Source organism: Dipodomys spectabilis, unplaced genomic scaffold, assembly GCF_019054845.1.
Source record: "Dipodomys spectabilis isolate Male_0828 unplaced genomic scaffold, ASM1905484v1 ptg000030l, whole genome shotgun sequence".
NCBI classification, from domain to species: domain Eukaryota; kingdom Metazoa; phylum Chordata; class Mammalia; order Rodentia; family Heteromyidae; genus Dipodomys; species Dipodomys spectabilis.
In genome coordinates, this window is record NW_024870707.1 from 11,323,674 (window position 1) to 11,349,729 (window position 26,056).

General features: G+C 57.4%; 3 protein-coding genes across 6 annotated transcripts; all 3 read left to right on the top strand.

The window, feature by feature from the left end:
• The first annotated feature begins 441 nt into the window (after positions 1-441).
• Klc2 (kinesin light chain 2) lies at positions 442-9,526 on the top strand. 4 transcript variants are annotated; one of them, XM_042676622.1, is made up of 16 exons: positions 442-466; positions 1,290-1,591; positions 3,884-4,114; positions 4,221-4,290; positions 4,809-5,031; positions 5,534-5,621; positions 5,708-5,809; positions 5,892-6,065; positions 6,181-6,280; positions 6,771-6,820; positions 6,916-6,986; positions 7,399-7,507; positions 7,597-7,755; positions 7,830-7,954; positions 8,167-8,224; positions 8,599-9,526. In XM_042676622.1, the coding sequence occupies exons 2-16, from the start codon at positions 1,340-1,342 to the stop codon at positions 8,680-8,682; spliced, it is 1,896 nt and encodes a 631-aa protein (XP_042532556.1). In that variant the 5' UTR covers positions 442-466; positions 1,290-1,339; the 3' UTR covers positions 8,683-9,526. The 4 variants fall into 4 exon arrangements, with proteins under 4 accessions (XP_042532556.1, XP_042532554.1, XP_042532557.1 ...); XM_042676620.1 differs by lacking the exon at positions 442-466 and adding an exon at positions 495-614; XM_042676623.1 differs by lacking the exon at positions 442-466 and adding an exon at positions 495-614 and having other exon boundaries at positions 6,919-6,986.
• Positions 9,527-10,182: 656 nt separating this feature from the next.
• Rab1b (RAB1B, member RAS oncogene family) lies at positions 10,183-19,121 on the top strand. Its single transcript, XM_042676150.1, has 6 exons — positions 10,183-10,287; positions 11,735-11,807; positions 12,087-12,182; positions 12,283-12,378; positions 17,501-17,632; positions 17,728-19,121. Exons 1-6 carry the CDS (start codon positions 10,274-10,276, stop codon positions 17,920-17,922), a joined length of 606 nt encoding a protein of 201 aa, XP_042532084.1. The 5' UTR covers positions 10,183-10,273; the 3' UTR covers positions 17,923-19,121.
• A 610-nt stretch (positions 19,122-19,731) lies between these two features.
• Cnih2 (cornichon family AMPA receptor auxiliary protein 2) lies at positions 19,732-25,984 on the top strand. Its single transcript, XM_042676301.1, has 6 exons — positions 19,732-20,070; positions 24,101-24,169; positions 24,569-24,616; positions 24,873-24,985; positions 25,089-25,232; positions 25,358-25,984. The coding sequence occupies exons 1-6, from the start codon at positions 19,990-19,992 to the stop codon at positions 25,383-25,385; spliced, it is 483 nt and encodes a 160-aa protein (XP_042532235.1). The 5' UTR covers positions 19,732-19,989; the 3' UTR covers positions 25,386-25,984.
• The last annotated feature ends 72 nt before the right edge of the window (positions 25,985-26,056 follow it).

The window sequence follows — 26,056 nt, forward strand, 5'->3', positions numbered from 1 at the left end:
GAAAAATGGGTATGTACGAAGGGAGGAAGGAACGACACATGAGCGATCAGGGATGGGCCGTGGCAGCACCCACTTCAAACCGGTCTTCGTGAGGCCTGAAAGCCCCCAGCCAACGGCAAGGGCTCATTGAGCCCGACTGGCTTGGGACTCTGAGGGTCCGAGACTACGCCCTGCGCCTCAGTTTCCCCCGCTGTCCCCGCTGTCCTCGCTGTCGGCCGCACAGGGTGAGCTGCTTCCAGAGCATTCGCATGCCAGAGCCTCCGGGCGTTTCGCAGAGCCGCGGAATCCCGAGCCCGAGCCCGGGTGGGTTCCCCCGCGCCTGGGGCAAGCCGACGCCCCAGGTCCTCGGCGGCCCCGCCCTCTCCCGGTGCCCCGCCCCTCCCCCGGAGCAGGCCTGGCCTGCGCGCTCCTTTAAGGCAACCAGCGGCCCACTGGAGCGTGTTTCGCCCCCTCCGACACCGCCGAGGTAGTGGCTTCACCTTTAAGGCTGCGCGGGTGCTTCTGGGAAAGCCGGCGGGATGGAGGCAGCGGGACCCGCACACCGCGGCTGGTCGGGGTGAAGCGGGGCGGGAGCCCGAGCCGGAGCGGGAGCCGGGCCTGAGCGGCAGGCGCAGGTCGGCGCGGGCTGATTGGGTCGGGACAGGGGGTCAGGCCCTAGAGTGGGGAGGGGCCGCGGCTGGGCCGAGAGGAGGGGTCGTCGTGGGCGCGGCCTGCGAGGGGAGCGGGCCTGCGGGGAGGGGTCGGGCGGGGGGCGGGGGCGCGAGGGGACGAGCTTGGCGTTTTCTGAGGAGGGGCTGCCGGACACTGCCCCGGCCTATGGGGGGGGTCGTCGTGGGCGCGGCTTGGGTCCCGAAACCCGAGAGCCTCGCCCGGCTCCCCCGCGGGCGGGTCGGGGGGAGCCGCGGGGGGGGGGCCGCGGCGCCGGCCGGGGGGAGGGGCTCTCGGGCGGAGGCGCCGCCGGGGGGGACCGGCTCCTCGGCGCGGGCGGGACCCCGGCGGCCCCGCGCCGCCCTTTGGGGTTCCGTGTCTCGCCTCCGGGAGTCCCTGGGAAGCCCGGGACTGAACCACCTCAGCTGGCCAGAGCCGGGGGTCCCGGGCGGAATCTGGATCCAGCCTCGCCCGCCGCACCGCATTGCGTCTCCCTGGCCGAGACGAGGCTGGCGCGCCCCCTGTAGGCCGAGGGCTGGCACGGTGCGAGCTGCCGTCTGGGGGACCCGGGCACCCTGGGGACAGGAGTCCGGGGACAGCCGGTGTTTACCTAATCTGGGTGGACGGCGGTGTGGCCCTAGGCCCGGCGCCCGCCTGCCCTCCCCTGCCTTCACAGGCGGCAGGCACTACCATGGCCACGATGGTGCTTCCGCGGGAGGAGAAGCTGAGCCAAGATGAAATCGTGTTGGGCACCAAGGCTGTCATCCAGGGACTGGAGACTCTACGCGGAGAGCATCGTGCCCTACTGGCTCCCCTGGCCTCTCATGAGGGAGGCGGCGGCGGCGGCGGCGGCGGCGGCGAGGCTGAGCCAGGCTCACAGGAGCGCTGCATACTCCTGCGCCGCTCTCTGGAAGCCATCGAGCTGGGGCTGGGGGAGGCTCAGGTAGGTCAGTCTGGAGTACTGAGCTGGGAGGTCATCAGAGGAGTCCTGGTAACTGTATAGAAACAGGATCTGAGCTGGGAACCACCTAGCCCTTGGAAGCCCATGTTAGAGCCAAAATAAATACATTAAAGAAAAGAAGGCGTTTTGGAGGTTTCCCAGTCCTGCCCCAGGAGACCTCGAGCACTGGCACTCCCACACAGAGCTCCCAGCCCCACTGCCCTCCCCCCACCCCACTCCCCTGCTCAACAGGAGACCAAAAAGCCTCAAACAGGAAGGGCATTCTTAAAGAAATACTCCCCTACAACTCACTCATCCATTCATTGGTTAAACTAACTTATCAAATGTCTGCTATGTGCTAAGCAGTGTGTTCATGCTAGGGAAGCAGGATCCAACTAGATAAAGTGAGTGATAAACAAGATTCCTGCCCTCAACAGATGTGGTAATACACTTGTGTAATCTTAGCACTCCGGACAATGAGGCAGAACAAGAATTAGATGCAGGGGCTGGGAAGGTGGCTCAGTGGTAGAGCGCATGCCTTGCATGCCAGAGGCCCTGGGTTCGATTCCTCAGCACCACATAAGCAAAAAAAAAAAAAAAAGCCAGAAGTGGCGCTGTGGCTCAAGTGGTAGAGCGCTAGCCTTGAGCTGAAGAGCTAAGGGACAGCGCCCAGGCCCAGAGTTCAGGCCCCATGACTGGACCAAAAAACAAACAAACAAAGGGTTAGATGCAGCCTAGGCTACGCTGTGAAATGTTACATTAAAGTCGGGGAGGTGGGGAGAGAAAAGATGCATATGGAAAGGTCCTGAGGTGGAAGTGAGCCACCAGAGCTTCATAGCACAGGGAAGAGGAACAGAAGGCAGGAACCAGTTCATGGGGTTTATTCTCAGGAAATGAGGTATCCTTTTCTGGAAGACTTTGAAACAGGAAGGTGACATAGTTAGTCTACCTTGGGTTTTAAAAGCTTCCTTTGTGAGATTTGGAGAATAAAGGTTAGTGAGTTACAGATGGAAGCAGGTAGCGAGTGGTGAAGCAGCCACTGCATGAATTCAGCTGAGAGATGGCAACTTGGACTAACTTGATAGCCATGAGTGGCAAGAAGGGAATCAGTTTCTAGGATGTTTTGGAGGTAGGCCCAGCAGGACCTGGGAATGAAGTAAGGAGAGAAAAGGAGGACAGCATAACTTCCCTGACTTGTGCTTTATGCAAAGTCAAGGATGAGAGAACTGAGTGGTCTAGTTCTGTTTGGGGCTGCAGAGACTATATGCAGAATGAGATATCCAGGAGGACACTGGGCTGGAAAGAGTCTCCATGGAAAAAGCTTTGTTCTCAGATCTTGACAGAGCCACTGGCTGGGCACATTCTATCATTTAACGCTAGTAGTTTTGAAAATATCTGTCACTTAAGATATTGGCTAATTGCTGGGCGCTGGTGGCTCACGCCTGTAATCCTAGCTACTCAGGAGGCTGAGATCTGAGGATCGCGGTTCAAAGCCAGCCCGGGCAGGAGAGACCGTGAGACTCCTATCTCCAATAAACCACCAGAAAACCGGAAGTGGCGCTGTAGCTCAAGTGGTAGAGCGCTCACCTTGAGCTGAAGAGCTGAGGGACAGCGCCCAGACCCAGAGTTCAAGCCCCACGACCGACCAAAAAACAAACAAACAAAAAAAAGAGATAGTGGCTAATCAACTAGAGATTGTAGAGTCCTAGACTGCTGGGCCTTTTGGAAGGCCACTACAGTGGGGAACAGGACGGCATGGAGTATGCTGACAGTGAAGCCCAGTGTATAATTGGAGAAGAACAAAGGGCATGACTAGAAAGAGGAAGAAATGACCCTGCAACCTGGATTCCATGTGTGGAGCCCATCCATGCCAAGGCTCTAAGACAAGAAGAGGTTGAAAGCTCAGGAGGGGAATCAGCAGTACAGAAGGCAGAGGATGCTGGATACTAGGGTGTCTTTCAGTAGCCTTTTGCCCATGTATGGTTCTTTAAGTAACTGCTAGCCCTATCTGGGTGGCATAATGGCTGTGGCTTCCCCAGGGGAGAGAGATTCTGGGAGCTCAGGGATCTCTTCACTCATGGCTCTCAGGTTAATCTAACCTGAGTTTGAGCTCTGGACTGTGGTCTGTTTGGGACCTGGTGGTGAGTCTTCCTTGAGGGTGGAAGAACTCGTAGGCCCAGCACCCCTTCCCAAGCAGGGCCAGGCCTGATTTCTCACTCATCCCTGGAGGCCCAGGCTGGAGTTTCAGGCTGAGGGGTGGCCAGGGCTCTGATGTTCATCTGGCTGGTTGCACAGGTAATCCTGGCACTATCAAGCCACCTGGGGGCTGTGGAGTCAGAGAAGCAGAAGCTGCGGGCTCAGGTGCGGCGCCTGGTGCAAGAGAACCAGTGGCTACGTGAGGAGCTGGCGGGGACGCAGCAGAAGCTGCAGCGCAGTGAGCAGGCAGTGGCCCAGCTGGAGGAGGAGAAGCAGCACCTGCTGTTTATGAGCCAGATTCGCAAGCTAGATGAGGATGCTTCACCAAATGTGAGCCCACCCTAGCCAGAGGCCCGGGGTGGTGGGGAGCACTTAATCCCACCTGGTCCACAGGTCATCTGTGTCACTTTTCTTGACACCCTGTCTTCCTTCCCAGGAGGAGAAGACTGACGTCCCCAAAGACTCTCTGGACGACCTATTCCCCAACGAGGATGAGCAGAGCCCAGGTGCAGATGGACAGTTGGCTCTGGGTGGGGGAAAAGGGTTATGTGAGTCCTGGACTTTGGGACCTAGAGGTTGCTTGTTTCCATTCACAATGTCGCAGCACATTAGAATGTAAAAGGCAGATCTTCCCTGTTACATCTCATACCCCTGATCTCTGCCAGGAGCTGACATCACGGTTCAGAGTGCTGGACCTGCTGCTAGCTCCTCTCTGGGCTGACTCTGAGAGGCAGGCTTGACCATTGCAATACAGGGCTGAGCCAGCAATACTTGCTTAACTTGTGTTGTTAAACACATATGGGAGCCCATCCCACAGATGGGGAAGCTGAGTCTTGGAGGTAAGGAACTTGCTTTTGGTACAGACAGCTTTTGGAACTGTGACTTGACCCACTGTCTATGGGGAAATCCAGACCTATAAACAGGGAAATAAGCATTATGGTTAGTGACTTGCTCAGGGCAAGCTGGCGTGTGCCAACACTGCCCAGTGGAAAGATGATCTAATCTCCTGCCCTTGGCCCTGTAGCCCCCAGCCCTGGAGGAGGGGATGTGGCAGCCCAGCATGGGGGCTATGAGATCCCAGCACGGCTTCGCACTCTGCACAACCTGGTGATCCAGTACGCCTCCCAAGGCCGCTACGAAGTGGCTGTTCCCCTCTGCAAGCAGGCGTTAGAGGACCTGGAGAAGACTTCAGGCCACGACCATCCTGATGTGGCCACCATGCTGAATATCTTGGCCCTGGTCTATCGGTGAGGATCCTCTGCCCACGTTTGAAGATCCTTCCTGATAGCACCCTTGGGCTGTGGGGCTAGGCCCTGGGCTCCAAGATCAGTTGAGAGTGGAGAGAGAAGGGACTGGGATCTAGATAGAAATAGCTTCACACATGAGTATCAAAGGTGACATGTGAGGATGCCAGGGTCCTGAGAAGTCAGCGTGACTTTTCTAGGCACCCAGGCTTGCGCAGGGACTTTGAAAAGTTGAGCTAGAACACAAGGTTGGAAAGGCTTTCTGTTGGCAGTGATGTGAGCCTGGGCACTGGGTACTCATTGTGCATGGCTTAGAACTATGGGCATGAGGTAGGACCTCAGCAGGTAGAGTAACCTACTCAATTTCCCTTGGGCTCTTGGAGGGTGGGCAGCTAGGTTACCCACATGAATCATCCCATATGCCCACTCATCAGTGGCTGAGGAGACTACTGTCCCCTGGAACTGGGCCTCAGGCTGAAGGGCATCTCTGAATATCTACTCCTAGGGACCAAAATAAATACAAGGAGGCAGCCCACCTGCTCAATGATGCTTTGGCCATCCGGGAGAAGACACTGGGCAAGGACCACCCAGCTGTGAGTAAAGGACTAGAGAATGGGAAAGATACCTTTACCCCCTAGTGGTGCCCTAAGTCAGGTGCCTTCCTTCTCCCACCCCGCAGGTGGCTGCAACATTGAACAACCTGGCCGTTCTGTATGGCAAGCGGGGCAAATATAAGGAGGCAGAGCCGCTGTGCAAGCGGGCACTGGAGATCCGGGAGAAGGTGGGAACCGATAGGGCTGTGGGTGGGGCAAGCAGGGCATCCAGGCAACTCTGAACCCAGCCATTTGACTCCTCCATCCCAGGTCCTAGGCAAGTTTCACCCAGATGTGGCCAAGCAGCTCAGCAACTTGGCTTTGCTGTGCCAGAACCAGGGCAAAGCCGAAGAGGTGGAATACTACTACCGGCGAGCCCTGGAGATCTATGCCACACGCCTGGGGCCTGATGACCCCAATGTGGCCAAGACCAAGAACAACCTGGTGCACTGCGGTGGGGCAGGAGGGAGGCTGGGCAGTGGGGAAGGAAGGAGGGAGGGAGGAAGGAGAAAGCTCAGCTCCCTGCATCCTGCTCACCCTCCTGGCCCTACCCCTCTAGGCTTCTTGCTACCTGAAACAGGGCAAATACCAGGATGCAGAGATCCTGTACAAGGAAATCCTCACCCGTGCTCATGAGAAGGAGTTTGGCTCTGTCAATGGTGAGTCCATGATCATCACATGCCTCCGGCATATCCAGCATGGGGCCCCTCCCTCATTAACACAAGCACTACCACAACCAAGCAGACCCTCGTGCCTAGAATCTGGCTGGTGGCTCAGCTTCACATGTAACATGCCCTGACTGGCATGTATCTTGGCAACACATTCTAGGGGTCTCCTAGGAAACAGCCTTGTGGTCCTAGGTCATTTCCCCTTGATCTCTCAGAACCTGGCCTGTCATGCAAGCCTCCTCAGAGTCCTGGGCTTACAGGCCTAAGGTGTGTAAGGCTCTGTATTTTGTCTGTGGTCCTACCCTATCTACAAACTACTCAATCTAGGCCTGTTCTCTGTGTGTCCAGAGGAGGGCCAATGATGTTTTAAGTCTGTTTCTTGTTCATTCAACAAAGCCCAACCCTGGTCCTTCCTGGTGCTGCTGTGGCCAGCCTATTCTGAAGAAACAGGCTGGTGACGTTGTCCTATCTCCTCCTCCAGGGGACAATAAACCCATCTGGATGCATGCAGAGGAACGGGAGGAGAGCAAGGTAATTCAGTGGGCAGGTGTCGGGGGAGGGTATGAGGCTGGGATATGTGGACGGGAGGGAGAGCTTCTCCCACCTCCTGCAACCATTATTTCCCCCAGGATAAGCGCCGGGACAGCGGCCCCTATGGGGAATACGGTAGCTGGTACAAGGCCTGTAAGGTTGACAGGTAAAGTCAGCAGACTGCTAGGGTAGATTGGTAATGGGGAAATGCATCTTCCCTGGGGAGGCTCAAGCTCCATACTCCATCATCTCACCCTTGGAACCTCTCCTCTGCCAACTCATTATTCAAGGCCCAGGTCACAGGCCACCTGTCCCAAGAGGGCTTTCTGCACTGGGAACAGCATGATGCTTTCCTGGGTCTCCCAGCTTTTGATCCTGTTGGCAACATCCCATGAGGGCCCAGATTTCCAGTCCTTTAGGGAGACCAGTGGGTCTAGCATATGCTGGGATATATACAAGGAAGGGGCTAGATTCTAGCTGGCTTGGTGGTTCCTCGGAGCCCAGGGTAGGCTGGCTGTTACACAGTCCCTGGTTCTTGAGGAAACAGAGTTTGAGACCATCCTGACATCCATCCACAGCCCCACAGTCAACACCACTCTGCGCAGCTTGGGGGCCCTGTACCGGCGCCAGGGCAAGCTGGAGGCCGCACATACGTTGGAGGACTGTGCTAGCCGCAGCCGCAAGCAGGTGAGGCTTCGTGCCGGAGAGGTGGGCAGGGACCTGTGAGGCCCAGTGTGTGTTCCAATCAGGATCTGACGTTCTCTGGCCCCTCCCAGGGCCTGGACCCTGCCAGCCAGACCAAGGTGGTAGAACTGCTGAAGGATGGCAGTAGTGGGCGAGGAGACCGACGGAGCAGCCGGGATGTGGCTGGAGGTTCAGGGCCTCGGTCTGAGTCGGACCCGGAGGAGGCGGGACCTGCAGCTGAGTGGAGCGGGGTGAGTGTGAGGGCCAGGATGGGCCAGGGGCTAGTGTAGCCAGTGTGGCCTAGAGACAACCTTGCCACCCATAGGATGGCAGCGGCTCATTACGGCGCAGCGGCTCCTTTGGAAAGCTCCGGGATGCCCTAAGACGCAGCAGTGAGATGCTGGTGAAGAAGCTACAAGGGGGTGGTCCCCAGGAGCCCCCTAACCCCAGGTGAGCCCCATACCTAGGGTAAGCCTCTCCAGACCCAATGACCCCAGGCCATCTCTTAACCCAAGTGTATCCTTTTGGCCCCACATGACCTCCCACCTCTCTCTGGTCTACTCCCACCAAGTCTGTCCCCTTTCTCGGCTCTCCCTCCCCAGCCTTCCCCCACTCCCACCCTATCCCACCACGGGCAGTGCTCAGACATTCTTTTCCTTTAGGATGAAGCGGGCCAGTTCCCTCAATTTCCTCAACAAGAGTGTGGAAGAGCCAGTCCAGGTAGGGGTTTGGAGTACATGGGACTAGGTAGCCCAGGCCCAGGCCCCGCCCCAGAGCCCTGGGACACAGATCTGCATGTGTTGCTGCTCAGCTTCTGACGTGTGTCCCCATCCCAGTTTGCTTTGGGCCAGGCAGCAGGGAGAAAGAAGAGGGGCCCACAACCCCTGCCCTGGGGTGGAATTATAATCTGTCAATGCCAACACAGTAACTGTGGAGGTGGCAGGAGTGAGGTCCACGCAGTGGCCTCCGGCCATTTCTGCCTCTGCTCAGTCCCTGGGATTCCCATTTGGCTTCCATGAGGGCCTTGCTGGGACTGAGGTAGGGAGCACAGTTGCAGCAGCATGGAGCTGAGACTCCTGCCCGTCTGCCCACAGCCTGGAGGCACAGGTCTTTCTGACAGCCGCACCCTCAGCTCCAGCTCCATGGACCTTTCCCGACGAAGCTCCCTTGTGGGCTAATTCTGAAGGGGCAGCCAGAGTCTACCCAGCACCCCCCGACCCCAGCCCTGCGCATGGGCCTGCTGCTTGTCCCACCGTCTCTCCCAAGGACCCGTTTTTTCTGTTCAATCTCAGGGTAACCTCCTCCCTTGTCATCTCAGCCTGGGCCCTGGAGGCCGAGCCTGCCCGCTCCAGCTCTACCCCTTATTTATTCTTTCAGCAGGGCCCCCTCTTTCCTGATTGGGGGTCAGTGGTAGTGGCTGACTGGAGTCTCCCAAGATAGAGACTCCCCCTTCATGGCCTGCTTACCCCAGACCCCAGAGTCAAGAACACTAAGCATCTGCCCTCCGTCGACACTCCTGCCTCCCTTCCGGCCGTTGCTTCTGTATATAGAGAAATAAGTTATTGGCCGTGTCCCTTCCCTCAGTCCACGGTACTGTCCGGGCCTCCATTAGCCCCGTCCTTCCCCAGTGGTACCACCCAGGCCTTAATCACTCCCATTCCACGCGGTGGTATCTCCCAGGCTCAATATTCTCAGAGCGGCACCTGCCCAAAGGGTGCTCCTGGCCTCTGAGAGATGTGCCCCACCCCGCCTGGTTCTGTGCCCTAGGACGGAGGGCCTTGGCCCGTCCCCGCCGGGCCCTGCGCTGCACCCCGGCCATATGCACTGCCCCTCCTGCCCAGGCACGGCCTGGCCCCGCCCAGGGCGCCACGTCCAGCCATTCCCACGCCTCCCATGCCCGCAGCTTCTCGCCAGGGCCAGCGACGGCCCCCAGTGGCAAGAGGGGCTGCCCCAGAGGTGGGGTGAGGCGGTCGCTCTCTATTTTCAGATGTTGCTGTAGAAATAAAGACGGTTTGAATCTGAGCCAGGCTGGTTTTGAAGCGGAGGCCCAAGGCCCCCAGCGTCTCCAGGTTGGGGTGGGGTTGCACCAAGTCCTGCCCCGCGATGCTGGAACCGGTTCTGTACCCCTGCCTGGGAAGTGTTTAGAGGCACCAGCAGTGCGGAATTTCTCCGAAAGCTTTCGCTTTGGGGGTTCAAGAGTGCGGCCTTTGATGAGCTCGGCCCCATAATACAAGACGAGTTTAGTGGTGATAGCCTGGAGCTGCGGGTGACTTAAAGGTGCCCACCACAGAAATAACCCTGGAGAAGTGAACTTTTACTGGTCCTGCTAATACACACACACCTCAGTGCTCACAACCTCTAGCCGACGGGGCAGGATGGCAGCCTCTGTTCGAGGGAAGTGGAAAGTGCCGAGCCCGGTGTTAAATTGAGCTCGCGCCCGCCAGGGTCTCGGGGCCGGGGTGGGAGCGCTCGGAGCGCAGTCCCTTCAGTCCGTTCTGGGGTTGGACTACAGGCCCCAGAAGGCAGCGCGCCGCCAGCGTTCGGGCGCGTGACCGCTCGTGCTCCTCGGGCTGCGCCTGCGCAGGCGGGAGTAAGTTGGACACTCGAGAGAGACTACAAGTTCCGGGAGGCAGCGCGGCACGACCCAAGTCGAGAGTGTTTACGCCTGCGCGATGCGGGCGGGGCGTCTAAGGCGGAGCGGCCACCATCTTGGAACGGGAGGCGGAGCAGAGCTGACTGGGAACCACCGAGCGGGCCGCCGCCGCCGCCATGAACCCCGAATAGTGAGTGAGCCCCGCCCGCGCCGTCCGGCGCAGCCTCGATCCCGAGTGCGGGGCTGCACGCTTACTGGGATTGTCTGGCCTGGGTCAGAACTGCGCGGCGTCCCCCCCACATCCGGGTCTCTCTTCCGCTGACTCCCCCCTCACATCCGGGTTCTGCCCCTCCTCCTGGGGGGTCCTCAGGACCCCAGCTCGACACCCCTACTCCTGGCGCCCAGGGCCTAGAGGCGGCAACCCCGAAGGGCAGCACTTGAAGCCCGAGATACTGGTGTAGTAGGCCTCGGTCGGGCGACCAGCAGCTCCACTCTCCCCAGGCCTCAGTTTCCCCCGCTGCTTGACCCACGAACCCGGTGATTTGAGCCTCTCAACAGTTTCTGGTTTCGAGTTAAGACTCAGGCACTTTCGGTTGGGTCGTGAACTTCTCTGCCCTTGCTTTTCTTCTGGACACAGTTCTCTGAACTGGCAGGGTCTGACCCTCAAAGACCCCAGGAATCCCTTGGTTCGCATCCCCTGCAGCTCCTCTTCTCCAGGGCTGCCGCCTTGCCCTTGCCTGGGTCGCTCTTCTCTCCGGCGGTCTGTCCTTTCCTGCCCTCTTACCTTCACTCAGGCCTCCAGCGCCACCTTCTCACCCTTTTCCCTCCGCTGTCACATTGCCAGAGAACTTTAGGTGAATGTAGAATTTGCTTTCCCCACGCAGGACGATTCTGTGGTTCTCAAATGCTTCACTTCTTGGTAGCTCGCTGCGGGTTATGGCCCTCATCTCATGCCTTGCATTTCTACTTTTCCCCAAGTATCAGTTGCCTTCTTCCTCTTCTGCCACTTCCTTTTTCTTCTCCAGCTCCACACCTCAGATTCCCTTGGAGAAGAGTGAACCTCAGCAGGATTGGAAGGGGAAATAAAGGAAGCAGTAGGCTCTTATAGTTTTCAGCCGGTAACACGGCAGGTCACTTTCCTTCTCTAACTCCTGGTTTCCTCATTAGTTGGAAATCGTAACATTGCCTTCATCGAACTGTTGTGAGGGTTTAATGTGAGGATGCATTTGAAGAACTTAGCACAGAGCCAAATACAACTCAGTATTAAGTGCTATTACTGCCACACATGGATTGCCCCGATTTTATAACAAGCTCTTAGAATCGTGGAGTCTTACCAGGAAGCAGGGAAGGATATCCGGTTTTGCTGCCTCATTGATTGTGACTCTGGGCAAGTCAGTTCCCTCTCTGTGCCTCAGTTTCCTTCTCCATAGAGTGGGAATGCACACTCAGCAGACTGAGGACCCTGTGGGCTAGCTTGTTGCAAGTGAGGGGCTCCACCCTCTCTTTTCAGGACTGGTAGATGTGGTGAGCACCAAACCAAAGCATGACTCAGTGTGGGGGGATGCTGTAGTGGTAACCCCAAGATGATGAGGTGGGCTCCCTCCCTTCCTTTATATTTTCCCATCCTCTCTTTCCAGTGACTACCTGTTTAAGCTGCTTTTGATTGGTGACTCGGGTGTAGGCAAGTCATGCCTGCTCCTTCGGTTTGCTGTGAGTAAGAAGCCCTCTCCCTGTACCATCCTTCTGAGGTCTTGGCTTGCTGCTGGGAGGGAGAAAGGGGCATAGTAGGTACAAGACCTGGGGACGAAGCAGGAGGTTTCAGGACCTGCCAGAACAAGGGCACAGGGCTGGCAAGTTGGGGTGCTCAGAGCTGGGCCTTGGTGGCTAGGAGCCCATCTAGGGCAGGAGGCTTGGGGGGGGGGGGGGAGGCTTTCCAAATGGGCCTTAGGCCCGTTCATTCAGGCCACTTCACTGGCGCCAAACTTTCAGGATGATACATACACAGAGAGCTACATCAGCACCATCGGGGTGGACTTCAAGATCCGAACCATTGAGTTGGATGGCAAAACCATCAAACTTCAGATTGTGAGTGTGGCTTTCCTCTAGATGTTGAGACAGAAATATGTGCATTGAGAAGATGGGGCTTATATTGGGCTGACCTGCCCCTCTCCAAACTGTCTTGTAGTGGGACACAGCTGGTCAGGAACGGTTCCGGACCATCACTTCTAGCTACTACCGGGGAGCTCATGGCATCATCGTGGTGTATGACGTCACTGACCAGGTATTCCTGAACTTCTCTCCATCTTTGCCTCTTCAACCTTGAGGGGTGGTTGTTGTAGTAATTGTTGTTGTTGTAGTTGTTGTTGTACCAGTACTGGGGCTTAAACTCCAGGCCTAGTGGTCTCACTCAGCATTTTTTGCTCAGGGCTTGTGTTCTACCACTTGAACCACCTTTCCACTTCCAGCTTTTTGGTGGTTAATTGGAGATAAGAGTCTGAATGATTTGTCTAGGCTGGCTTCAAACTTCCATTCTCCGATCTCAATCTCCTGACTTTTACCATTATAGGTATGAGCCCACAGTATGCGGATAACATTAGGGGATTTTGTTTGTGCAGATAGTAGAGTTTGGGCTCAGGACCTGGGCTCTGTCCTGTCACTTTTTTGCTCAAGGCTAGTGCTCAACCGCTTGAATCACAGCTTCTAGTTTTTTTGATGGTTAATTGGAGAGAAGCTCCCAGGCCCTGAGTTCAAGCCCCAGGCCCAGCTCAAAATAAATAAATAAATAAGTCTCACAGACTGGCTGGCTTTGGACTGTGATCCTCAGCTTTCAGACTCTGGAGTAGAAAGAATTACAGATATGAGCCACCAGCACCTTGTTAAGCTTAGGTTTTGCTGCTTGCTTCTTTTTGTGCTTTCCATCTTTTCCCTGCTTCCTGGAAAGGAGACTGTACTCTGACTCATTCTACAAGGAAAACAGTCACAGAAATGGAGCTTTCTGAGGCCCTGATGAAGGGTCTTGGCAGAACCGAGCCTTACGCCTCCCCGCCCCGCATCTCACTCCGGTTCTGTACCTAGGTGCTGTGTTGTTGTTCTTTGTTTATTTGTTTGTTTTTGTTTTGGGGGGGTCGGGTCGTGGGGCCTGAACTCTGGGCCTGGGCGCTGTCCCTCAGCTCCTCAGCTCAAGGCTAACTCTACCACTTGAGCCACAGTGCCAATTCCCGCTTTTTTTCTTTTTGCTTATGTGGTGCTGAGGAATCGAACTCAGGGCCTCAGGCATGCAAGGCAAGCGCTCTACCACTGAGCCACTTTCCCAGCCCCTAAGTGCTGTGTTTTGTTGGGCTTTAGTGAGAGGTTAACCTCTGTGTGAGGGCTGTGGCTTCCTGTGTGAAGACATTGAAGGGAGCAAGCAACTAGAAGGTGTTAGACAAGAAGGTAAGGGAGCACTGAGCCCAGTGTGAGCAGAGGTCCAGCACCCCGTGTTCACTGCAGTGTCTTCAATCACATGTTCCTGGCAGTAGTGGCATCAGAAACCATCCTTCCAGGGGCTGGGAAGGTGGCTCAGTGGTAGAGCGCTTGCCTTGCATGCCTGAGGCCCTGAGTTCGATTCCTCAGCACCACATAAGCAAAAAGAAAAAAAGCTGGAAGTGGCGCTGTGGCTCAAGTGGTAGAGTGCTAGCCTTGAGCTGAAGAGCTGAGGGGCAGCGCCCAGGCCCAGAGTTCAAGACCCAGACTGACCAAAAAACAAAAACCATGAAACCATTCTTCCGTATTTTAAACTTACAGACTTCATAATGCCTGCCTTTCTTTCTTCTTCTTTTTTTTTTTTTTTGGTGGTGGTGGCAGGACTGGGGTTTGAGTTTATGGCTCATACTTGCTAGGCGGCAACCTGCTGCTGAGCTGCTCTCTGCCAGCCCCAGCACCACCCCTTTTTTTGTGCCAGCCCTCAGGCCTGAACTCAGGACCTTGGTTCTGTCACTGAGCTTTTTTTGCTCAATGCTAGTCCTCTACACTTGAGCCACAGCTCCACTTTTGGAGTCTCACAGACTTTCCTATCTGAGCTGGCTTTGAGCTGCACTCCTCAGATCTCAGCTTCCTAAGTAGCTAGGATTATAGGCATGAGCTACAGGTGCCCAGCTTGCCTGGCCCCAGCCCTTCCTCCCCCCACATCTACCCTGTTGTGGTCTGGTGCCCTGGTGGTGGTCATAGAACTTGAACTCAGGTCCTGGGGTACTGTCCTGAAGCTCTTTTTTGCTCAAGGCTAGCACTCTACCCAAGACACAGCTCTGCTTCCACTTTTCTGGTAGACAATTGGAGATAAGTGTCTCCCGGACTTTCCTGCCTGGGCTGGCTTTAAACAGCCAAACTTAGTTCTCAGCCTCCTGAACAACTAGGACTACAGGTATGAGCCCTCAGCATCTATGTATATCTTCATAATCTTAACCCAGTGAACCAAATGGTGGTGCCTGTGCTTCCTAGATCAAAAACTTGGAGAGGTGTTATGTAACGTCTCTCCATCAGGAATGGCCAGAGTTAGAGCCCAGTGTTCCTGGCTTTAATCAACTCCTTCTCTGCCCTTGGACACCTCCCCTGAGCTTCAGACCATCTGCAGAACTCAGCTGTTCCCAGCCTGGGCTCACCGTCTCTCCCCACATTGTTTCCTACATCCTTATCTTTGTAATGTCATCCCTATGGGCCTGACCAGAAACTTCCCTTCCCATCAGCCTCAAGGCCCCTTTATTCTGTCCCATCATCTCAAATCCACCCCTCATAATAGCAGTGATGAGGATAATAGTAGCTCTTGCTAATTAAGCACTTGTTTTGAGACAGGCCTGCATTCATTCTCTTGCACAAACAAAAACCCTGCCAGAGGTGCTGCTTTATATAATAGAGAAAACTAAAACTCAAGAGGGGTCAGGTGACATGCCTAAAGTTACACAGTAATTGACTGAGCCTGGGTTCTACCCAGCAGAGCCTGATTCCAAGCCTGTTTGCTTCCCGGCCACATTCTCTCTTTTTTTTTTGGGGGGGGGGGGGGAGGAGGGGGGGTCGTGGGGCCTGAACTCTGGGCCTGGGCACTGTCCCTCAGCCCTTCAGCTCAAGGCTAGCACTCTACCACAGCGCCACTTCCAGCTTTTTTCTTTTTGCTTATGTGGTGCTGAGGAATCGAACCCAGGGCCTCATGCGTGCAAGGCAAGCACTCTACCACTGAGCCACCTTCCCAGCTCCCCCCCCCCCCCCCCCCCCCCGCCACATTCTCTAGCACAGATCTAGATTATTCCAACCATCTCCCAGTTGGTCGCCATTTTCTTGCTGGTCTACTTTCATACTGTGCCCAGAAAAATCTTTCCAGACCACAAGTGTTAGTCTGCTGTTCATCGTCAGAGAACCGCTGCTCTTCCAGTCTTAGCCAAGCTGAGATCCTTTGAGTTCTGGCCTTCCCACCTCAGGGTCTGCATCTGGGCAGCAGCACCCTTCTCCCACTCCCCACTCCTCTTGCTTGCCAGCTGTCTCCTCCCCAGTCCTGGCCCTCCCTGGCTTCTAACCATCTTACTGTAGTGTGTGTTTTGCTCTGTTCCTCAACTGCTCCCTGAATGCCTTTGGGCAGGCCCTGGTTTGAGTTCCCCGTTTTGCACCCAGCACAGAGCCCGGCTTGGGGCACAACAGGAAGTATACATTAGAGCCCAGTGTGCCTCGGAGAAGGAAAAGCAGCTGGAGCTTGAGTGCCGGCCTTTGTCTGGGATGTCGAGCTGCTGGCAGCATCTGTGCCCCATTGAGGAGACGGTTGGTGCCAGAAGTAGAATGAATGTTCAGCTCTGTGCCTGGGACACCCATTTCCTAACGGTCGCTGTGAAGACCCTCTTCCTCCCATGGGACTTAAAGGGATGGCGTGGCAGGGAGTTCAGCCTAGCCTGTGTGAAGCCTTCGGTTCAGTCCTAGCATTGGAAAAAAACAAAAACCTCAGGGCTTCTGGGAAGGTGGCTCAGTGGTAGAGCGCTTGCCTTGCATGCATGAAGCCGTTGGTTCGATTCCTCAGCACCACATAAGCAGAAAAAGCCGGAAGTGGCACTGTGGCTCAAGTGGTAGAGTGCTAGCCTTGAGCTGAATAACTCAGGGACAGCGCCCAGGCCTAGGGTTCAAGTCCCACCACCAACAAGGAAAAAAAAGACCCTCAAAACCCTTAAAGGGATACAAGACCACTGTGGGGCTTGGTGATTCTCACTGACCTGCATGTTCCTCTGCCTTTTCCCCCTTTTGTCTGCCCTTCGCCTGATGTCTTATATGTGGTTAGGCCCTAGAGTTAGGCTCCAGGAAGGACAGCAGCAGAGCTGGATGCCCTGCGGGCTTAGGCAGCTGTGTAATGTTGGGGCTGCTGGCTGGCAGCTGGGCTGGGCATTTTATTTTTTTTATTTTTTTGGTGCCAGGCTTGAACTTGGAGCCTGGGCTCTGTCCCTGAGCTTTTGTACTCAAAGCTAGAGTTCTACCACTTGAGCCACAGCTCTACTTCTGGCTTTTTTGGTGGTTAATTGGAGATAAGAGTTTTGTGGGCTTTCCTGCCTGGGCTGGTTTAGAATTATGACCCTTAGATCTGAGCCTCCTGAGTAACTGGGATTATAGACATGCACCATCAGTGCCTGGCTTGATCTTTTGTCTTGATTTTGGTTTAGTTCTGTGCCAGTACTGATCTTGAACTCAGGGACTGGGCTCTGTTGTTTACCGTGTGTGTGTGTGTGTGTGTGTGTGTGTGTGTGTGTGTGTGTGTGTGTGTGTGTGTGTGTGTGTGTGTGTGTGTGTGTGTGTGTGTGTGTGTGTGTGTGTGTGTTGTGAGGCTTGAACTCAAGGCATGGGCCCTGTCCCTGAGCTTTTTTGTACAAGACTAATGCTTTACCACTTAAGCTATAGCATCACTTCCACTTTTTTGGTGGTTAATTAGAGATAAGCGTCTCATAGACCCTCCTGCCCAGGCTGGCTTCAAATTGTGATCCTCAGATCTCAGCCTCTTGAGTAGCTAGAATTACAGGCATGGGCCACAAGCACCTAGCTCCCTTAGCTTTTTTGTTCAAGGCTGTACTTTACCACTTGAACCACAGCTCTAACTTTTGGCATTTTGATGGTTAAAGACAAGAGTCTGATAGACTTTCCTTGCCTGGGCTGGCTTTGAACCATGATTCTTAAGATCTCAGCCTCCTGAGTAGCTAGGATTACAGGCATGAGCCATGGTACCCAACTTTGGGGGCTAGGTTTCTTTGATCCCATAAGGAGAAAAGCCTAAAGGCGAGGGTTTCCTCAGGTCTCCGAGCTCAGTGCCTCTCCCTCAAAGGAGAGGCCTGTTCTTTGAGGCCCCTGGGGAGGGGATGGGGGGACTAAAGTTGGAAGCTCAGTAACTCCGACTCTGGGCCCTCCAGGAATCCTACGCCAATGTGAAGCAGTGGCTGCAGGAAATAGAGCGCTACGCCAGTGAGAATGTCAATAAGCTCCTGGTGGGTAACAAGAGCGACCTCACCACCAAGAAGGTTGTGGATAACAGCACAGCCAAGGTGAGCGGGCTTGCCCAGGCTGAGGGGCTGCATGGGGGCGGGGCTGCTATCCCTCATCTTCCTCTCTCTCCCTCTTTCTCCTCTCCCTTGGGCAGGAGTTTGCAGACTCTCTGGGCATCCCCTTCCTGGAGACAAGTGCCAAGAATGCCACCAACGTGGAGCAGGCGTTCATGACCATGGCTGCTGAGATTAAAAAGCGGATGGGGCCAGGGGCGGCTTCTGGGGGTGAACGGCCCAACCTCAAGATCGACAGCACCCCTGTGAAACCAGCTAGCGGTGGCTGTTGCTAGGAGGGGCCCTTGGGATGGGACAGGAGGGAATGCCTTCTCCAGATGATGCCCCTAGAGGGCGCAGGAGATGCCTCTCCCTCTCCTGGGGCATTTGAGTCTGTGGCTTTGGGGCGTCCTGGGCTCCCCATCTCCCTTTGGCCCATCTGCCTGCTGCCCTGAGCCCCGGTTCTGTCAGGGCCCCCAAGGGAGAACATACAGGACCTGTGGCTGGGGTAGGCACGGGCTGCTCTGCTGCCTCTAGCTACCTTGGAAAGATGCCCTTCCACGCACCTTCCTTTGGAATGAGGGCTCCACTGTCTCTCCCCACCTCTATGTATGCTGCACTGGGTTTCTCTCCTTCCTCCCCTCTCCCTTTCCCAGGAGCTGAGGGCCCGCCTGGCCTTTGCCGCCCCTGGCTGCATTCAGTGGCCACGGTGTCCAGGAGCCCAAACCCAGGGTCCTGGGCCAGACCTCAGGATGGGCATGGTGGCTGAGGGGCCCCAGCAGCCCAGCCTTTCCCCAGCCTCCCTCCCCCTTCCCACACTCACAGCCTGAGCCGTCCAGCTGCGGTGGGGTCTGAGCACAGCCAGGGTGGGTGGGCGGGCAGCCTGGCTGGGCCTGTGTCTCCGTCACACAGGGAGCCTGCTCTTGCCTCCCCCTGCCCTGCCAGAGCCAGGCCCGTGCGAGGCCTGCCCACCGTGCCCCTTTGTCCCCAAGGCAGGCGGAGGCGGAAGGCCCACCGTGCCAGAGGCCTGGCACCAGCCTTAACCCTCACTTTGCCAGCATCGCCCTTTCCCTGAGGCAGCACCTCTGGCTTATTCCTTCATCCTGAGAGCCTAGGGCCAGAGCCGCCTCTCCACCGCTACTTCTCTGGGGGAGCCGGGCTGCCTCCCAGCACTGGGGGTGTCTCTGCCATCTCTTCCTGCCCAGGATCCCGGCCTCTGCCCTTCAGCACAGCTGCTTCTTGCAGAAAACCAACCGTTGGTCTCTAAGAAGCCATGTCCCTCAGTGCTGCCTCTTGCCTGTCCCCCCACGCCTGCCCTGTCCTCCCCTCCAGCTTGTATTTAAATCCCCCGGGGCTGCCCCTGAGGGGCCCCTTCTCCCCTCTGGTGTCATGTCAGGCATTTTGCAAGGAAAAGCCACTTGGGGAAAGACGGAAAAGGATTAAAAATAATAAATTTCCACTGGCCCTTGGACGAGCCAAGGGTTTTTGCAAGGAAGTGTGCTGGCCGAGTGTGGTCTGTGGTCCGGGTCTGTCTTGGGGGGGGGGGGGACCGGACTTCACGCACGGGGGTCCTGGCTTGGGCTGTGTCCCGAAGTTGCAGGTGAAAGCCCTTGACCCACATACCGGGCCGGGGAGCGGGAGGCCTGCGCGATGGCGCGTCCCCCAGGGCCCAGCACGGATCTGTCAGAGGGAGGCGGGCACGCGGCCATCAGCGAGAACCCGGGGAGCCGCTGCCAGCACCCCCGGGCCCGGCGCAGGGCACGCGCTTGGCAGGAGCCCGCGGAGGCCCTCGGACCTGGCCGTCTCAGCTCCCGTGGCCCCCAGCCAGGTGCCCTGACCGCGGCGGCGCCGGGCCTCGCACCTACAGCCGCCGCCAAGTGGGCGCGGCGTGCGGGCCCGGCCGGACCAAGCGGCGGGCAGCTTGCGTGACGGGTCCAGGTCCACGTGTCCCGAAACTGGGCTTGACGGGGGCGGGGGGCGGGCAGCGCAGGGCCGGGCCGACCCGACAGGCGGCGGGGCGCGGGGCGCACGGAGCCCCAGCCCCGCCCGAGGCCGCTGCGCGCAGCCCCGCCCCCGGCTCCGCCCCGCCGGCTTCGCGGGCTGGAGAGCGAGGGAGCCGCGGGCGAGGGATCGCAGGATGTGCGATCGGGACCCGGGCAGCCGGCAGCGGACGCGCCCCCCGAGCTCCCCGGCCCGCGCCCCGCGCCCCCCACGGCCCCGCGGCCCCGGTCCCGGCCGGGCCGCCCGCGTCTCCCGAGTCTTGCGGGTCATGTCCGACCGGCCCTGAACGCGGGCCGGGGGGCGTCCCCTTGCGCCCGGACCCCGCGCTGGCGCCCCCCGGGCCGCCGCCAGGCGCGGGGGCCATGGCGTTCACCTTCGCCGCGTTCTGCTACATGCTCACCCTGGTGCTGTGCGCCTCCCTCATCTTCTTTGTCATCTGGCACGTAAGGCTGGGCTCGGGCTGGGGGCGGGGTGGGGGGCCGGGGGGCCCACGGGGCAGGAGGGGGCCGGGCCGAGGGGTCTCAGAGCCCCGGGGATACTTGGGCCTCCACCCCGCCATCCCCTACCCGTGGCCTTTTGTTCGCCCCCATTCACACCCCCTGTAGTCGGCTTCCTTTGCCGGGCCCCCCTTCCTTCCCCGCCCCCGCCTGTCTGTGGGTATGTCAATAGGTCCCTGAACCCCCACTTCTGCCCCATTCGGTCGTGGGGTGCAGGGTGGAATTCTGGAATTATTGCTCCTTCTCTTGCTCTCCCCAATCCAGCCGCCCCCGTCTGTCGGTCGGGCAGTCTGTCTGTCTGTCTGCTGCCAAATCCCCCCCCCCCTTTGTGGGTTTTTCCAGCCAGAGTGATGGTGCCGGTTGCTATAGCAACTGCATCTGTTTACAGGACCCGCACATCTCAGAGCCATTAACCCTTTCCCTGTCCAGCCCCCTTCCTGACCAAGCAAGGGAGGGCTCTGAAGCACCATCAGAAGCCTGGACCCCATGTGCTTGCTCACTTTGGATTCAACCCCCAGGTTTCCTCTCCACTTTGCAGCTTCCCTCCCGCTCCTGCCCCCACATCCTCTTTGTCTTGAGCATCCCCCTCCCCCCCCAGGTCTGCCCTCACCCTAGCCTAGCCTCACACCTGCTTTGGAATGCCCCTGGCTCGCGCCTCCTCCTGGGTACTCCCCTGCTAGAGAGGGTTCCTTTCCCTCCTGAGCCCTCTCCTCAAAAGCCTCCTCTTCCTGCCCCCCTTCACCGCACTATGGAGAAGTACCGGCCTTCTTTGGGGGACAGCTCTCCTCTCCCCTCGGAGGCTGCTGCCCCACCAGATGCCCTCCAGGCCTCTGCCGCTGCGGTCGCCCTCTGCACACCTGCACTCACCTCTGATCCTCCACGCCCTTTGGAGGGGCCTCCTACCTAGCTCCAAGCTCTCTCCCTGTCCCCTTCCTTCCTTCCTTCCTTCCTTCCTTCCTTCCTTCCATCTCCTCGCCTTCCTCTTTCCTTCTCTCTGTACTTCTCTCTTTTCTTGGAACTTGCTCCCTCTGCTCTTTGCGTCTCCAGAACTCTCCCCATGTCTCTCTTTGCCAGTCCCCCGTTCTCTTTAACCAGAATGGGATTCCTTTCGCTCTGCTGCACCCCTACTGTGTGCGGAGCAAGCCCCTGCAGGCACCTCCAAATGGTACACCCCATCTTCAGCCCCATCATTCCCTGCCATGCTTCTCTCTGGGTCTTATTTCTCCCCCTTGCTTGTCTTTCCCTTCTCCCTTCCCCACAGTTTCACGCTGAGTCCTGGGCCTGGGACAGACCTGCAGGGCCGGAGCAGGAAGGCTTCTATCATAGGAATGAAAGGAACTTGGATGGGGGGCGGGGGGCAGCACAGGTCAGACAACACAGGCCAAGCAGCTCCTGGAATTCCAGAAGCAGTCTCCACATACAGTTTTCTGAGGGGGAGTCCCTGGCGTCAGGATTCTCAAAGAAGCCCTCCATTAAACATAGCTGTATGGACATAGGCTCTGGGTGGCAGCAGGAATCAAGGAGTCGTAAGAAAGGGACTCAGCCCCGTGGATTGCCAGGCTAAGCAGAAGGCCTATGCTTTGGAGTAACACCTGTGTTCATTCAGCAACTACAGGGCACCTACTATGTGTGTGAGGGCCTGTGGAGGGCCTACTACGTGAGGCATTGGGCTTGCTCAGCGTTCTTTGGCTGGGTGATCTTAGCAAGGCATTGTTACCAAGCTTGCTTCTTCACCCAGGGGGCTTACAGACCGTGATTTCCAGAGTGAGCCGGCTTGGGGGGGATAGGGATAGGAGGTGTGATCCTTCCCTTCAAGGACGGGGGGCGGGGGGTGGGGGGCAGTGCACATGTCCCATCCCAAACCTGAGTCTAGACCCCACTGGTCGCTAGGCAACCCTGGTAGTGAATGATGCGTGTCAGCTGTCACTGTGGGGGATTGTTTGTTCCGGGGGGGGGGGGGGGGGGGGACGCTGAGTCAGCGCCAGGCAGCCTGGGGGGTGGGAGGCCCGACACCCGCTGCACGCTGGTGGTGCCAGCGCACGCTGGTGGTGCCAGCTCGGGGGCAGACAGACGGCACCCTTCCGCTCCCTGCTGGACCCTGTTGCTGTGCCTAGCAGGCAGGCAGCTGCCCAGATCAATGAGGAGTTGGGGGAGGGGCTCCAGATGGCCCCAGCTCCCTCCAGGAAGCCCATGTTCTTTCCCTCTTACCCGTCTGGGGTCCGGGATGCTTGGGGGTGGGGGGCCTGCTGCCTCATCCGAGGGCTGGAGCTGAAGGGGAGGACCCCAGCAGGCTCCTTCTATTCCACCTCCTCCAGGTCATTTGCTAGCGCCTCCCCTGCCCTTGTTCAACCCTTTCATTGGCCCTTCAAACACCTGCTTCTTCAGGGACCCCCCCCACCTGTGAGGACACTGTCCTCCAGACACGCACAATGGGGGCACCTTGGGCGCCTCTGCCTTCACCTCTCTACCAAGTATGCCCCTTTGGAGCCTGGCTTGAGAGTTCTAGACTACATCTGCTACCGCCCTCCTCACTCAACCACCGTGAACTCCTCCCCGCACTCTCCTGCAGTCCTCCACTATGCTAGCCTGAGTATGACAAAGCAGTTAGTACTCCTAACTGAGGGCTACAGTCCTGCTTACCACCAAGTGTGCGGCCTCTGTCTCAGCTTGCTCATCTGCAAAACAGAAATGAAAATAACCTAGGCGCCCGTGGCTCACACCTGTAATTCTAGCTACTTCTGGAGGCTGGGATCTGAAAATCATGGTTCAAAGCCAGTCCAGACAGGAAATTCCATGAAACTCGTCTCTAATTAACCAGCAAAAGGCCAGAAATGGAGCTGAAACTCAAGTGGTAGAGCACCGGCCTTAAGGTGAAAAAGTTAAGGGACAGCATCTAGGCCCTGAGCTCAAGCCCCAGCACTGGCACAGGCACACACACACCAAAGAAATGAAAATAATACTAGCAATAGCAACTAAGTCCTTAGGTTGTTGCAAGCATCCATGAACTTAATAAAGCCCACTGGGTGGATGTCTTCCTTTGTTTGTCACCTTAAAAGAGGCTAAGACTTGACCTAACAAACCCTGCTTTGCTGTCTCACAGCTCTCAATGGTTCCCCATTATTATTTTTGTCAGCATGGGGCTTGAACTCAGGGCCTGGGTGCTGTGCTGTCCCCTGAGCTCTTTTTTGCTCAAGGCTAGCTAGAGCTCTACCACTATGAGTCACAGCTCCACATCCAGTTCTCTGGGAGTTAATTAGAGGTAAGAGTTTCATGAACTTTTCCTGCCCAGGCTGGCTTTGATCCATGATTCTCAAATCTCAGCCTGCAGAGTAGCTAGGATGACAGGCATGAGCCACCAGTGCTCGGCTTCCCATTACTTTTGTGTTAAGGTCTAAGCACTGGGTCTGCTGGTATTGCCAACCCCACCTTGAGTTGTCTTTCCCAGTCTCCTCACACCCAAACTCCATGAACACACAGCTTCCTGAATGTTCTTTCAGTCCTTGTGCCTTTGTATCTGCTGTTCCTACTGCTTAGACTAATTTCCTTCCATTGTTCACCAAACACCTACTCAAAGTCAGTTTGAACCCTTCCACTCCGGAAAGGGGTCTGCCTGTACCCCACAGCCCCGATCACCTGGAATGTAGTTCTGAGTTCTCCTCCCCCAATCCTGACGGGAAATATGTCCCCAGCCTCTAGGGAGGTAAGTCTCCAGTACTCAGCACAGGGCCAAGTGGAGAGGAGACCGTGTCTTGGGCTGTGTAGGAAATTAATAGAGCAGGCATGGTCCAAAACTAGGCACTAGGACGCCAAGATTCCATTCTAGACTGTTGAGTGACCTTGGCCCAGGCTCTGCCCCTCCCTGGGCTTCATTTTTTCCACTTTGCAACAAGCTCCATTTGACCCCACATATAAAGGACTGGTACTGGAAGCCATCAGCTCCCACTCCCACCCTGATGGGTATACACCCCTTCCCCAGATCATAGCCTTTGATGAGCTGCGGACCGACTTCAAGAACCCCATCGACCAGGGGAACCCAGCGCGGGCAGTAAGTGATACATGTGCTGTGCAGAGGTGTGTCCGTCCGTCTGTCTTTCCATCTGTGGCGGGAAGGGTGGGAATGGGGTTGAGGAAGGCAGGGGGGTGGTTTGCCATGTGGGGGTCTGATGGCCCAGCCCGTTACCCTCTGTCCCCGCCCCCCAGTAAACACCTGGCTCGGGCTCTGGGCTTGGGTTCCTCCTGATGGGGCGGCCGTTGCCAGGCTCTAGGCCGTTGCCATAGAGACGCGGGTGAAGGCCCCTCCATGGCGACGGTCGCCATGGGGACAGCGCGGCTGCTTCCCTGCAGAGAATGCTCTGGCGCCCTCTGGCGGCTACGTGGGGGCGGTGGAGGTGCCCAGCGCCTGGTCCTCCGCCACTCCCATCATGGCCCTTTCCTTCCCCCACAGCGCGAGCGTTTAAAAAACATCGAACGCATCTGCTGCCTCCTGAGGAAGGTCAGTGTGAGGGAGGGGGGCAAGAGGCTCCCAGCCCGCACTGCGCCCACACCGTGGACCACAGCCTCTTCTTTGGGGACTGTTTGATCACCCTGCCACCTGGGAGGTCATGGGAGGCCAGAGGCTTTTCAGTCCTGAGTTCCTGCTGGGCTGGTCACCGCCCCACCCTCACCCCAAAATCCCAGTTCCCCTCTGGTATTGAAGCCTTGGTCTGCCCTGGCCCCTGACTGCTGACTTTTCCCCTTCATTCCCCCAGCTGGTGGTCCCAGAATACTCCATCCATGGCCTCTTCTGTCTGATGTTTCTGTGTGCAGCAGAGTGGGTGACCCTAGGCCTCAACATCCCCCTCCTCTTCTACCACCTCTGGAGGTGAGGGCAGCAGATGCTTGGGGAGACAGATGGAGGTGGGGGGCAGGAAGAAGGCCAGTCTGCAGAGGCCTGTGGGCACTCAGGCCTTCTCCCCGCCCTCCAGGTACTTCCACCGTCCCGCGGATGGCTCTGAGGTCATGTATGACGCGGTCTCCATCATGAATGCTGACATCCTCAACTACTGCCAGAAGGAGTCCTGGTGCAAACTCGCCTTCTACCTGCTCTCCTTCTTCTATTACCTGTACAGGTGAGGCTCCAGCCTCCAGCCAGGCCAGGGGTGTCTCAATCCCTGGAGAACTGAGGACGGCCAGGGTGTGGGTGGGAGGCTGGCCATGCTTGCAGGCTCAGGCTCACTGCTTTGTCTTTCCACAGTATGGTTTATACGTTGGTGAGTTTCTAAGGGGGAAGCCGGCCAGGGAGCGAGCCCAGAACGGACCGGACGCCTGTGCACCCCCAGCCCTGCCCCTGGCCACAGAGGCCTCAGCCCCGGGGACTGAGGGGCACTGGTGCCTCCAGCTTCCCCATCCCCCAAACTGCTGCTGCGGGGACCCCCCCGCCTTCAGATCCTTTCCCCTCAGACTAGGGCCAGGCGGAGCTCTCAACAGGGGCAGGGCTTCTCTGCCAGCCCTCATTCAGGCATGGCAGTCAGTCCTGGAAGGAGTGGGACTTCCGGCCTTGTTCATTTCAGGGGAAACTTGGGCTCTGCCACCAAAGCGGAGCTTGACCCTGGAAATTCTGGGCTGCCCCTAACTATCAATCCCTCCCCTGAGGCTCTCCCTACAGGTGGGGGAGCATCTGCACTGGGAATGAGCAGGCTCAACAGGGGGCAGCCCCACCCCTAGTCTGCCCCCCCCCCCAGGCTCTCTCTAGCTCCTCGTCTCTACTTGCCCCAACCCCAACCCACCGTCTCTTGGACCCATTTTCTATGTTGCCTGGAGGAGTCCGGCACCCCTTCCCCGGCCATTTGTGACAAAATATGAATAAACTACTGCAAACACATGGGCGCAGCTCTGTGGGGGGCAGCTGGACAAAAACGTGGGTGAGACAGCAGACTGCGGCGGGAAGAGCCCA

Bases quoted from the DNA above. Each gene is read 5' to 3' on its own strand.
- Klc2 (XM_042676622.1), top strand. From the start codon at position 1,340: ATGGCCACGATGGTGCTTCCGCGGGAGGAGAAGCTGAGCCAAGATGAA. The intron at 5,032-5,533 runs GTGAGGATCCTC...ATCTACTCCTAG, and splicing joins ATCTTGGCCCTGGTCTATCG to GGACCAAAATAAATACAAGG. The intron at 7,955-8,166 runs GTGAGCCCCATA...CTTTTCCTTTAG, and splicing joins CAGGAGCCCCCTAACCCCAG to GATGAAGCGGGCCAGTTCCC.
- Rab1b (XM_042676150.1), top strand. The intron at 11,808-12,086 runs GTGAGTAAGAAG...CCAAACTTTCAG, and splicing joins GCCTGCTCCTTCGGTTTGCT to GATGATACATACACAGAGAG. The intron at 12,183-12,282 runs GTGAGTGTGGCT...ACTGTCTTGTAG, and splicing joins AAACCATCAAACTTCAGATT to TGGGACACAGCTGGTCAGGA.
- Cnih2 (XM_042676301.1), top strand. From the start codon at position 19,990: ATGGCGTTCACCTTCGCCGCGTTCTGCTACATGCTCACCCTGGTGCTG. The intron at 24,170-24,568 runs GTAAGTGATACA...CTTCCCCCACAG, and splicing joins AGGGGAACCCAGCGCGGGCA to CGCGAGCGTTTAAAAAACAT. The intron at 24,986-25,088 runs GTGAGGGCAGCA...CCCGCCCTCCAG, and splicing joins CTCTTCTACCACCTCTGGAG to GTACTTCCACCGTCCCGCGG.